Source organism: Amblyomma mixtum, chromosome 5 (genome assembly GCF_055824585.1).
Source record: "Amblyomma mixtum isolate Tamu chromosome 5, ASM5582458v1, whole genome shotgun sequence".
NCBI lineage: Eukaryota > Metazoa > Arthropoda > Arachnida > Ixodida > Ixodidae > Amblyomma > Amblyomma mixtum.
Window position 1 is genome coordinate 45303284 of NC_143016.1, and position 13096 is coordinate 45316379.

The 13096-nt window shown below is 50.3% G+C and overlaps 1 protein-coding gene across 8 annotated transcripts in view; it reads right to left on the minus strand.

Moving 5' to 3' along the window:
- Utx (Utx histone demethylase) overlaps window positions 1-13096 on the minus strand; it is a 113574-nt gene that overhangs the window by 39680 nt on the left and 60798 nt on the right. For 6 of the 8 annotated variants that reach the window (XM_089544253.1, XM_089544257.1, XM_089544256.1 and 3 more), the window contains 4 exons: window positions 3861-3981; window positions 3477-3531; window positions 2527-2561; window positions 2005-2098 (listed from right to left, as the gene is read on the minus strand). In XM_089544253.1, coding sequence (XP_089400379.1) covers window positions 2005-2098; window positions 2527-2561; window positions 3477-3531; window positions 3861-3981 — 305 coding nt within the window. Of the gene's footprint in view, window positions 1-2004; window positions 2099-2526; window positions 2562-3476; window positions 3532-3860; window positions 3982-5900; window positions 6233-13096 lie in introns of those variants that run through there. The other 2 variants (XM_089544260.1, XM_089544255.1) reach the window with 2 other exon arrangements.

The window sequence follows — 13096 nt, forward strand, 5'->3', positions numbered from 1 at the left end:
AAAGGGATACTGAGGCGGTTTTCGAAACAGCTAATTTTTTAGGGTTTTGAAGTAGTGTGATTGCTGATCACGTGTGTGAAATTATTTTTCCTATTTTGGCTAAACCAGTGGCGCAATCACCAATTAAAAACGCGATGTTCAAATCACCCGCGTCCCGCGCGAGCGTAGGAGAGGAGGACAGCGGAGAGGGAAACCTCGTCCATGTCGGCCAACGTGACGTCACGTTGAGGAGCCAGGGATACTTCGGCGCACCCGAGCGAACTTTCAGCGCGCGTTGTTTCTCGTGCTCCGTGCGTTGTGACGTACAAAGCGTGTCAGCCGACCTTGAGAATCAGATTCAACACGAGGTACTACTCTGCGTTCGTGTCCATGAACAAATACGGCCGAGAGTGTGTCGTCTTCCACTGTTTTTCGCAAGATCATAAGCTCGCAGCGCAAGCGCTCGCTGCTGTGACGAAGAATTCAAGCTGACCAAAGCAAGCCCACTCTGCGCGAAGCACTTTAGTAAGAGCGGCTACATGCAGAGCTTGTCCCTAATGTGACCTCTGGAGATTTGTGTCGAAAAGGCGCGGCTGAACCATGACACAGTTCCTTCGATCTTCTCGCGCATGAGAGGCGTGTCACCATTCCGAAGAAGCGCCTCTTTTAAAAGTAGAAACATGCTCACTTAGCCCCTGAAGAAACCTTGTAGAGGCTTAAGCATGTGTTGCTCTCCTCAGCTTAGGTGCGGCCAGACCACCTGAGACGTGCTCAGCAAGGCTCGGTTAGTGATTTTATACTCGGTTCGACGTGTCCAAGCAAGCAAGCAACCAGACAAGCAGAGCAAAGCACAATAAAGCAAAGCAAGCAAGCATCGAAGCTCTTCATATGAGGCATCTCGTTTAATCGCAGCTAAGCGATTAAAATGAAAGCGTTCGACGTTGATTTCGGATGCAAATTTATGAGAGAAATGAATGCCAACCGAGTTTTTGCAAAAAAACACCGCAACCTTACTCGGTTTCTTCATCAAGTTGTCGCAGCGGGCGAGTTGCAGCTAGTTTGGCTTTTAAACACACGTATAGTTGGCAACTACTTCACTGAACGTAAACTGCAAATCTAGGAAGGGCGAACGTTTCCGAGGCAGCGATTAATATTTTCTGGCATCTGCTGAACGCGCCACGAGTGAAGCAGCAGCCTTGTGCGCGTATTTGGCTTGGTTTCCAGCGCACAATGATGGCGTCACTATCCTGTGGTCACATGCCTCGCAGTGCTTGGCCACTGCGCTTCGCTAATTTTGATATCAACTTTGTGCTCCTTCATCGTTTTCTTGAAATACTTTCTTGCCCCAACCTGCAACGCCGGGTACTGCGAACAGGATTTTTTCTACACAGTGCTTTGGGCCTTTTCTTTAGGATGACGCTCTTCCGGGCGAGCCAGGAGGCGTCGGTGGTGGTAATTGACTGGAGTATTGTTCGCACCTCTTCCTTTCCGAGAATACGAGCCGAGGTTGTGCTGGCACCTTTTACGTATGGTCTGCATCGCGTCTTTGATGCTGGCGTATGCTTGTGCTAGGCGTAGAATTTTTTGCTTGTGTCTTTTCGGTTTCAGGCGATACGTGGAATGAGCAAACTGTAGCATCCTTTTCTTCGGAGGTCAGTAAAAAAAAATTGTTGCCGTATTCGCTTTTACAACGACACGGAAAGCTGCCATCTGCACTCAACGCAGCGCCGGATCCGCATCGGCAGCTTCTCCAGTCCTCAGAGTGACGTCACGACCTCTCTTGACCAATCACGGGCGGCGGCGCGCCGCGCGGCGTGCCCCGCGGCACAGGCCGCATGTTTCGGCTAAAAAAGGCAATTCGCGCTTGTTTTTACGTTATTTGAATGCGATATTCCAGTATACAGCATGACAAACTATAGGACGCCGCTGCCAGCCTGATTTTCAAAAAAAGTGCTTCAGTCTCCCTTTAATATGCTTCACATAATAAATCAAATGACGAGGTGACAGTGACCCAAGGGTACATACCGAGCTGCCTCAAGGTTTCCGCCCTCACTGTGCGACTGAGGTCCTTCAGAGTAAGAAGCTGCTCGTAGGCCTCCTTTGCCTGCTTGTACTTTCCCTGGACACAAAAGCATAATGATGCACTCAGCAACACGAACAGCTGCCATGAACATACTCGAGCACCAAACATTTCTTACAGGTAACAGACACCTGACAGAGCGTGCCACCTCTTTTAGTGCAATAAGGGTAATAAATGCATTAACCGAAGATCATATATAAACTGCATGCATCTTTAAATAACATACAGCTATGAACTGTACATCCAAAATTCGTGGTCACTAGCACAAGAAAGGTTATGGACATAATAAAAAGATATGGGACATATACTAAACTTCAACTGCAAGTAGCTAAACAAGCCCAACTACTAGGAGCTAAAAAGTGATGCAGAAGTATCGAGCAAGCCTTGGTAAAAAGGGTTTGTGTAAAAATGTATGGACTTTAGCATTCATACAGTATTGATCTGTAAATAACAAAGACAATACATACCTGAATTTCCAGCACATGAGCGATGTGAAAACGTACTGCAAGAGACAGATACAGTGATAACATAAACCTTACATGAATTTTTTGCTTGATTTTTAGGAAAATGCCACAAATAACGTTTTTTATCTTCAAATAAGCTTTTGGCTGACTTCTAACTTACAAGCAACGTTCCTAGTAGCTAAGCTAGCATGCAACACTTCAATGGTGTTTACAATTTCTAGCAGAACAATCAAACAGGAACACTCTACCTTTCTGGATTAAAACAGCAACTGGTTCACAATGCAACTAGAGAAGATGGAGAACTGCACTAAGGTGCATTTGTAGCACTAAGCATAATTATTGAAGCACGAAAAATGCCGTAAAAGTTAATTCAATAGAGCTCAAATGCTTGCTACTCATACGATACCTGTTCATGAGGTGAACATGAGCCCCGAGTAGCACCAGAAGTCATCTGAATGCATGTGCCACCAGATAGCCATACACTTAAGAACTAAAACTGTGATGACAACTTTAGTGATATCTAGTAGAAGTATTTTATTTGGACAGCAACACTGACCCAGGAGGCAGACTATAAGTGCCTGACTCAGTGTTGGCCCCCTTCCCACACACATTCCTCAACAGCAGTGTAATGATAGTATAGTCACATCCCTTTCGACAATTTCTCAACAATAACTCCCACAATAAAAGTAACACATAGCAAAAGATAGCAAGCACTGCTAACTAATATCAAAACACTATTTACCATTAGTAGTAATATTACCCAAACAAAAACAAAATTTTATCGTCTGACTTAAACGATATAAAAATATTGGGTATATGCAGCCTAGGCAACCTTTTACTAGGACTCACCATCAGCCATGAGCATTAATCTAATAAAAACAAAATTTTATCAAGTCTGACTTGAGTGATAAAGCTGCATAGGTATACTAAGCGACCCATATACTAGGACTCACCGTCAGCTTTAGAGAAGGTACTGGGCCTTGAGTCACTCTGTGCCAGCTGAAAGTGCTGAAAAGACCAAAGAGAAAACAAAAATGGGTCTCATCTAACTGCTGCACATTTGCACCTCCATACTCCAGAAAAGTGTGGTCACTAGGAGTCGTGACAGCTGCTCCTGCTACAGGTTAAAAGGACTTTGTGCTATCTGAAACCTATGTACTATCTTTCAAAAGCTGTGCCTTTGACCTCGACTGGTAAAAAGTGCCCCAACATTATGCATGCACTGAATGACAGTGCATGCAACAGCACAAGGCAAGCATTCACAATGCACGTAACGAAACAAGCAACAAGCAACGTAATGAAGCTGGTAAAAAACAGCAGCTTGAAGTACGACTCACCTTCAAAGAGGACTCATAATCGGCAATCACTTTGAACATCAATCCAAGGCGAAGGTGGATTTCATTGGCCCGCGGGAAACCTGGGTCGATGTACAGCACTTGGCGGAATGCTTTAATAGACCTGCAAAGAACAAGACAGAAAGAGCTCAACGTTAGAATTCATTGTGAATAAACTCCATAATTTCATTTAATAACGGCTGCACCAGTTGTTCAATACGGCGCAGATAGACGAAAAACAAAGCAAGTTACTGGATACCGTGACAGTGGATCATGACACTAGTAAAATGCATTTCATGAGTGTTCTGCGGCCGTAAACGCGGCAAGTTCACATTAAGGAAAGCCGGACAGAAAACACGTCATAATGCAGCGCGCGTGACTCAATCGGTCAAGTATGGTTCGACCTGCGCCTGATAGCCGGGAGAATCTTAAAATCCGGCGCAGGCCACAAACTGCGCGATTTTTAACAGTGCAACGTACTAAGAAGGCAGCCCTGTTTCCGACAGCGTAGAAGCGCCAATGCTCCACAGCGGAGATACAAACCACGATGCGCCGACCGCGACTCCATAACAGTCGAAGGGAATCGGCCACAATCAGCTGATCAGCTCCAAGCCTCGACCCGCACCCCTCTCAAAAACAAGCTTCCTTCTCTCGCGAACGTTACAGCAACATCACCGGAGCGAGCGCGCCTTCGCGCTTCGCCACAGCGCTCGCCGGTTAGCGGGTGAAGACCGAACCTCTGGGAGGAGGGGGGCGAATGATTCCCGGCGCGGCTGCGGCGGTGGTCCTTCAAGCACACACACACCGCTGTCACGAGGTCAACTGTGCGTGCGTGGAACGGCCTCTTCCTCGGCTTCTTCGAACAGGGGCACGGCGGCTCGCGCACGCCGGTAACCGCCTGCACACACACACACACACGCAACCCGCGACATTTTTTGCTGTCGCACATGTCCGGGATCGCGCTGCTCTCTGCTCGCGTCCGTCGATCCGCGAGAGTTGCTAGAAATGCTGAAGACGTCGTGTCGCAGCCGCGAACAGTCATAGTCACGACGAAGACGGCTCGTGAATTTTTTTTTTTTTTCGTTAAATAGCAATCTTCAGTTTCCATTTAGAGAGAAAAACAGAAGCCAGTGAAGCCGAGACAAAATCTGCCTAGCGAGGCGGTCAGGCAGCTGAGCGCGCAGGCGTGAACCACCAGATCTTGCCCACTTTATCGCCGAGAGGACCCGAGAGTTAAACGGGAAGTTGGGAAACCACGCACGGCGCTGTTCGCAGCCGTCGAATCGCACGCTGTTCACGCGCGGGTCACCGTGTGAAGTCGACAGCGTTCTGCGCTTGCCTCAGCAATCGGCGCACGAGTTGCGCAGTTGAAAACTAAGACTGGTTGTGCGAAAAGGGAAGCCGCAGTGATTGATTTCTCGACGGACACCTCAACCGCGCCATGAGGGAATGGATGGAGGATAGAGTGAAAGAAGGAAGAGAAGAGGCGCCGAAGTGGAGGGCTTCGGATAATTTTGACCACCTGGGGCTCTTTAACGTGCGCTAACAACGCACAGTACACGGACGCCTTGCATTTCGCCCCCATTGAAATGCGACAGCCGCGGACGGAATCAGACCCACCGCGTCATCGGGAGACGAGCACTCTTTTAACCACTGAGTCACCGCAACAATTGTCTGGTTACTGAAGACGCGTGTTTATTGATAAACTTGGCCTCCACCACACAGACCACGCCCACTTTCTTTTCACACACGCACACACACAAAATTGCGGTGCTGGATAAGCACATGCACCTACGTAAAAGCAAAAGCGTGATGCAAGAGAACATTATCACAACTAGGTTAGCGATTAAATACATTTAACGCACTATTATTGCAAAAAGCAAGTACTATGATCTGTAATATAAACGTATACCCTCGTGTTAATCTGCAGCTCTGTTAAACGCTGTGACATCCAGAATAATCGTAAAGAAGACGCTTCAAAAACGCTCTGCACACTTAGCACCTCGACCAAACAACACAACACGGCAGCGACGCAATTCGCACCAAAAATGCGCCAAACGCCGAAAAGCATTGACAGATACGGAAGGCATATCTACCACGCAGCCAGTAGCCGCCGAACCGGTCCGGGAGTTATGTCGTCCGGTAGCGCTACCAGACACGTGCCGACGGCACCGTGACGTCTGCATCTCGGCCGCCTTCGACAGAACAATTTCGATAACAATGGCGAGCGTATACACTAACCACGGGGCAACCGGTTATCGTACAGGGCGGGGCGTACGCACTCCGTACGCCACTTCCGGCGAACACACGAGGCGACAAGGCTGTTCACGCTCTAGTAACCTTTTCCGAACCGCTAGGACGGCGCACATCCGTCGCCTCCTTCCTGACTAAGCTCGGTCGCTGTCTAATTTCCACGGCAAGGAAGGGGGCGGTTTCATCGATACACGCGGAATAGCGTACTCCTGAGAGACAACTACGCGGGCAGCAAGATAATACGAATGAATGAGCAAAAATAGCGTGTAGTAGAACTAGAAAGCATTTAGCGTCAGCAGCAGTAGTATGTGGTGAGAGGAAAATGAAGAGGCAAGAGCACAATCTTGTAGACTGGCATAAGCGTGGCCACTATAACTGCCGCATGCAGATAGGAGGAGCGTAGAAGAAAGAAATTAGAGGAGGAGAAGCAAAGTTCAGACGCGCCTCGCAGCGCAGATTCAGATAAGACATCCTCCTCCTCACCTCCGGCACGGCTCGAGTGACCAGAGCAGCTGCAAAGTATCAGCAGGTCGGGTTAGGTCGCCTCTCCGCCCGGTGGACTTGGCCTGCTCGCTCTCGGCTACCGTTTCTTTTTTGCATAAATGGCTATTAGCGCAGGTACGCTGGCCTCTGTGGATACACCACCGTAACCCGAAAATGGCTAGCGCGCCCAGTTACCGCGCATCAAAACCGGCCTTCGAGGTGTCCTAACCATTACGTCGTGCTGAAGACGCTACCTCTCGCTCCAGCACAGGGTTCGTGTACTACGCGGCAAGCTGCTCGCTGGTGCCGCGCGAATGGGCCGCCGCCGACGAAGCGAGCCCGGCGACTTGTGCGGCTTCAGGCAGTGGTCCACGACAGGTTTATCTCCATTGGGTGTCCTAGTGTACCGCTCCTCTTGAGGCGAAACGCTTAGGAAAACGGCCCTTCTCTGACCCCATCGAATGCAGATCACAAACACGGCGGCGCTCTTCGGCCGAGCTCCCAGTGCGCCATTAAAAACCAAATCATCATCGTCAGCATCTCCTCTCGTTACTTCTCAGACCCTCGTAAGCGGCAAGGTCGCAACTCGGTCAGGTCGCAACAACGCAGCTGATGTTCGATTAAACCAAACCTCATGTTATATCTGTAGCCCCACCCCTTATGTAATACCCCTGAATAGGGGTCTTTAAGGAAATAAACTGAACTGAACTGAGCGTACACCACGGGGGGTGGCGGCGCCGGTCAACGGCCCGCGACGGAAACAAGCCGCGAACTGGTGTAATTGGCCAACGACACGCGCGCCCCGGGCGGCCGAACCAGGTGGACACGCGTCGGCAAGGGCGGCGGCAGCAGGCAACGACGCCGGACGAGACAGATGTCCGATCGCAGGAAGAAGGAGAGAAGAAGAAGCCGGGGCGGAAATCCATCATCGCTTTCGCTCACCGCCCCCCGAGGAATCGTGAGCGCACTCGCAACACCAAACTCCGCTAGCCAAACCCCCCCTCCCCGTCTTCCGGCCGCCAGTGAAAAGACGAAGAGAACGCGGCCGCTCGCTCCTTCCCATGCCGGCCACGTCCCCCTTGCTCCAGATGGCACCCGCAGCTGCCGCCGGCCCGCCACAGCGCAGGGAAAGTAGGGGGACGACGACGACGTAGGCAGCGCCCCCCCTTTTTTCCACGCACGTCACGCACACACGCAGTGGTCCCTTTTATGCATCCGTGCTTCTATTACTTTTTTTTTTCTGCCGCGAGAGAGGGAGGGATAGTAATTTCGCGTGCAGCTCATACAAAGGATGTGTAAGGACACGCACAAATAATGGCATTGGAAGGCTCTCGATTGGATTTCACGGTGTCCCCTTGCCCTGATACAGTTATATCAAAAAGAAAGTGCCCTAGACAAGTGCGTTCCCGTTGTGCTGGCCTTTAATAAACTGCGTTTGATGTACCCGACCCTAGATGGTGCAGTGGAGTCCCCTAGCTGTTGCCTCCAGGCAGTCTACGTGTCGACACACTCAACACGGAAAGCAGAGAAGCGCTGAACAGCCGCGGTCTTAACCCCCCGCCCGATTATATTTGATTAACCACAAGCTCACGGAGTGCAGACATAAGTTATGTACTGGCAGAAAGCCACAAAAAAAAAGGGGGGGACTTCCAGATTCGCTGCCCTTCCAGACAAGGTGCACGCTTCATTCCGCTAGTCCAAAACATGCAAGTGCCGCCGTGGTGGCTCAGTGGTTATGGCACTCGGCTGCTGACCCGAAAGACGCGGGTTCGTTCCCGGCCGCGGCGGTCGAATTTCGATGGAGGGCGAAATTCAAGAGGCCCGTGTACTGCGCGATTGTCAGTGGACGTGCAAGAACCCGAGGTGGTCGAAATTTCCGGAGCCCCTCACTACGACGTCCCTCAAAGCCTGAGTCGGTTTTAGACGTTAAACCCCCATAAACAGAACCAAAACCACGCAAGCTACGCACACACACCTACTTCTGAAATACGATTAACATCGCGGGCACGACGCAAGCAATGCAGCAAGTTCTCGCGAAAGAGCTGCGCATTTACTTCGCATGAGACTGTTGGGGACACTAACCATAAGTGTTTGGTTTGGTTTATGGGGTTTAACGTCCCAAAGCGACTCAGGCTATGAGAGACGCTGTAGTGAAGGGCTCCGGAAATTTCGACCACCTGGGGTTCTTTAACGTGCACTGACATCGCACAGTACACGGGCCTCTAGAATTTCTCCTCCAAAGAAATTCCAGCCGCCGCGGCCGGGATCGAACCCGCGTCTTTTGGGTCAGCAGCCGAGCACCATAACCACTGAGCCACCGCGGCGGCACTAACCATAAGTGTCAAGGTCAAAGATGGCGCATCGCATACAATAAGAGCCTTAACGGTTTCTACGCGTCGAAGGAACACGTGCTGCGAGCTTCGCACCATTTGTGATCACCCAGTGGAAAGCACCTTGTGTGAGGACGCATCTAGTTCTGCTGAAAAATGCCAACGAACAGCGCCAAGAGCTCACGGGGCAGCCAAGGATACTAAAAGACCATTGCTCATCAGTTCTCTGCACTATATGTCCCGCCATTTCCTCCTCGCTATTTCCACAGCACGTTATTAGGTAAATCGACACTGCTCCCTAATTTACGCTGCTATGAATTCCCTTCAGACAATCCCTTTTGCTCTCTTAATTTCAACCTTCTTCGTTACCACCCAAGCTCCGGTCTCGTAGATTTATGGGGGGGGGGGGGGGGGGGGGGGGGGGGGGGGTTTAACGTGATCGCCGACAGAATACGAAGTCTATTTCGTGAGGGATAGCGGAAAGTTTTCTATCAACAACCTGAGAGTACACGGCGCAATGCATTACAACCCATTCTCATCATCCCGGCGTTTCTTCCACGCGGCCCGCATCCGCGGGTAGCTGCTTGACCCCGGTAGATGTACTCACCCACTTCGTTTCGCGGTAAATCAAACAGGGGGGCCCCCTCGCCAATTTGCCTCTCCCAAAAGCGCTCTCTGCGATAAGGCTTCCCGCTCCAAACAGCGGTGCGCAGATTATTCAGCGGCGCGGACGGGACGCGGGACGGGGTTTATGAGAAGCCTCGCACGCGGGCGTCCGTTTTCATCCACTTGTGGCGGGGGAAGGGGGTCGGCAATCGCGCCAAATGCGGTGCGCAGCGAACCCACTGCACCCTCTTCCTCTCACTATTCTAGATCCACGGGTGTGCGCACAAAGAGAACAGATATAAGAGCTCGTATTCCAGGAAGACACCGAGCAAATATAACCGTGGCGGCGGCGGCGGCACTGTGACGCATACAATGCCGCGTCGAGCTGCAAAAAGAAGGACAGAACATAACGATAAAGGGAGAGACCCGAGAAGGCGTGCAAGCCGGAAGAGGAGGAAACCTTTGGCTGCTGTCGCGTAGGTTCGTATAAAAAGAATGGCTCTTCGTCCCTACCCGTCTGCGCCTGTGTGACTCACGACAGGCTTCGATGCAAACAGGGGTCGCGGGGGAGGGAAGGAGAGCAGAGATCCAGCCGATGGGGACCGGGCACCCAGAGCGAGGCCACCCCCTATATAGTGCAACGATGCTCGCGGCGGACACGGAGCACTGAGCATCCACGCGATTCCCGCGGAAGCCGGCTCGGTCCTCTCCCCTGTCCCGCTCTTTCTGCGCTGCTGCGGCACCGGGCATTTGCATAGTTCACTCCTCTTATCCTCGGGCCCTCCACGGAGTATGCCCTTCTCCCCGGTACCGTCGCTACCGCCATTATTAAATGCGCAAAACATTAAAACGACACTGGGGATCAAATGAAGCTGGCCTGTATCTATTAGTTACCGCGTTCTTACGACATAGAGACTACTTTCACCGAAGAAAGGAGACCACCACGACGATGTGCGTAAGGCGTTGCGTCGAATGGACCTGCGGCAGAAGAGCTCGACAGAAAGCCCTCACGGGATGCACCTACGCAGTGCATGCCGCTACGAGAAGAAACTGCCGCTCGCGACACGCGGAGATGTCCGAAACGAAAACCATTCACTGGAAAACGGCCGCCTCCGCCGGGTGGAATGTCTCCGAACATGCCTACGCCTACGAACATATAACACCCAAGATTGCGGTCCCGCTGGGTAGCTACAAGTACGGCCGCTCAATGGTGACTCCATTGAGCGGCCTTGCTACAGCGTGCCCCCTATAAGTGGGCTGCGATAAGAGCGAATCGGCCCGGCGAGTGGCGCCCCTCAATGGGGCTCCATCTCGCTCCGTCCGGAAAGCCGGCAAACATTCACTTGCTCCTAATTTTCCCAATCCCATCCCGGAGAAGTTGCGGTGTGATACCACTGGGAACGGTGAACAGTTACATGCGCTACGCAACTTCCCTTTTTTTTCGCGAACCACAGTCTCCCGCTCCGTTGCGCAATTCACGCAGAGGGCTCCCTCTCCCTCTGGCAGGTCAGCCTGAGCATGACGCGCACTCCGCATCGCCTTCTTGGGTGGGAGTTCGCAAAGAGCTAGACGATCCTCGCTGTACGCTTGGAAATTACAGTACGCTCGCAAAGCACACCACCTATCGCCGAGAGTAAGCAGACAGTGGGGCAGACACGCACAGACGGAAATGAAATGAGAGAACTACCACGTTACGACGAAATAACAGAACGCAATACATATCCTTCCATCTCTATTCCTCAATATCTCACATCTTGCGCAAGGTCCAAACCGATGCGTCCCTACCTCTGCAACTTTAATCCCTATCCATCTTGCCCTAACTGTCCCTCCCTCTAGAGCACTGTAATTTCCTTCGTCCTGTCGCCATTCAACACTCCCCTCCATATACCCATCTTTCTGGTGGGCCTAGCTGGGGTCATCCGCACCGGGGAGTCAACTGAACCTGGTCCCCCAGGCCGACCGCTGAGCGCTTACTTTGCTGCCTTGATAAAATGCCATGCTACTACATGTGGACGGAAAATATGGAGGCTCAAATCAGATGCGTCACACAGGCGGCGGGAAGAAGAAAGGAACACGTAGCCATGGCGACGTGTTTCTTCCCCATTCTGCAGAATGGGAATTCGTTACGGCAGTGCCGGGCTCGTTTCACCAGATCGCTAACGATGAAGGGGCATCGGAGGACAAACTGAAGTTGACCCACACTTGGGCCACTTTTCTTTTTGGTGTTCATCAATGGCATTCTTCACCATATACCAGTGAATGCTAAAATTTTTGCGGACGATTGCGCCCTCTATCAGGAAATCAAAAGTACAAGCGGTCGCGCCCTCGTACAGGTAGCTTTATTAAAAAGAGAATCATAGTGTGCAACATGCCGGACGAAAATTAATGAGAGAAAAAAAAAAAGAAGTAGCCATGAGAATTACTCACAAAAAGAAGCAGCCTTCAACTTTTTCATATAGCACTAACAGTCAGCATTTTTCCTTCTTAGAAACGCACAAATATCTAGGTGTCGTCATCACATCACATCTTAAATGGAATGATCTTGTTACTTTCATTGAAACGAAAGCAATGTGCAAACTAGGTTTTTTTAAGAAGGTCCCTGTGACAGTTCACAGATGAAATCAAGCTAATAACCTATAAAACATTCATCCGGCCAATCTTGGAATACGCAGCAGTCGTATGGGTGGGATCCGTACACTCAGGCAAACACAACGAAACTTGAAAACGTTCAAAGAAAATCAGTTAGATTCATCTTTTATTCCAACAACTGTAAACCATACCTAGCGTTCTTTCAGACGGAGCAAACATAGAAACACTGCAGGGAAGAGAAGAAGACGACGTCATGAAAGAGTAAAATACCTGCACCTAATCTACCACGGTAAGCAAAGTCCAAACAGAGAACACTACACTGAACTTGCAGTGACGCCCAAGACGAACGCATCATTATAAGAAACTAAGACCTTTCTTACAGGACTGGTGGTTTTAAGAATTCGTTTTTCCCATGAACCTGTCGAGAATGGGTTAGCCTGAGCCGGGATGCTATGGAATGTCGAACACTCGAGTCTTTTTAGATATGCTTTAAAACATTTTTTTTTGTTACAAACTGGGTATTTTCTTACCTTGGCATTTTCCTTCAGGTTTTTAACCTTGGACTTCCTACCTTTCCTTACCTTGCCTAGGTAACCTGAGAGATTTCTCATTTTTCTTCTGCGCGTGCACATCCCCGTTTATAATGTCCCCTGAAATGGCACTGCACATGATGACACCGGCTTGTTAATCGTCTCGTGTGACTCCTCCTTTGTCTTTGTTTCTCGTGCTAATTTCTTTACATAAATATCGTTAAACGCTCTTTTTGTGCACATGTTGCAACACTCGAATGTAATTTTCTATGCGCACATTGGGCGCATCACTCGTGTACAAGGCCTGGCAAGTGTTTAAGTTGCGAAGCACACTTTTTTTTTCCTTTTTTGTTTACCACTGTTGCCTAGTGTGATACTTTGTCTTCAAGTATCGCGTTTCTGGCCTTATGCTATCATCTTTGTTCTATATTATCGCCTTGTTAGTTTG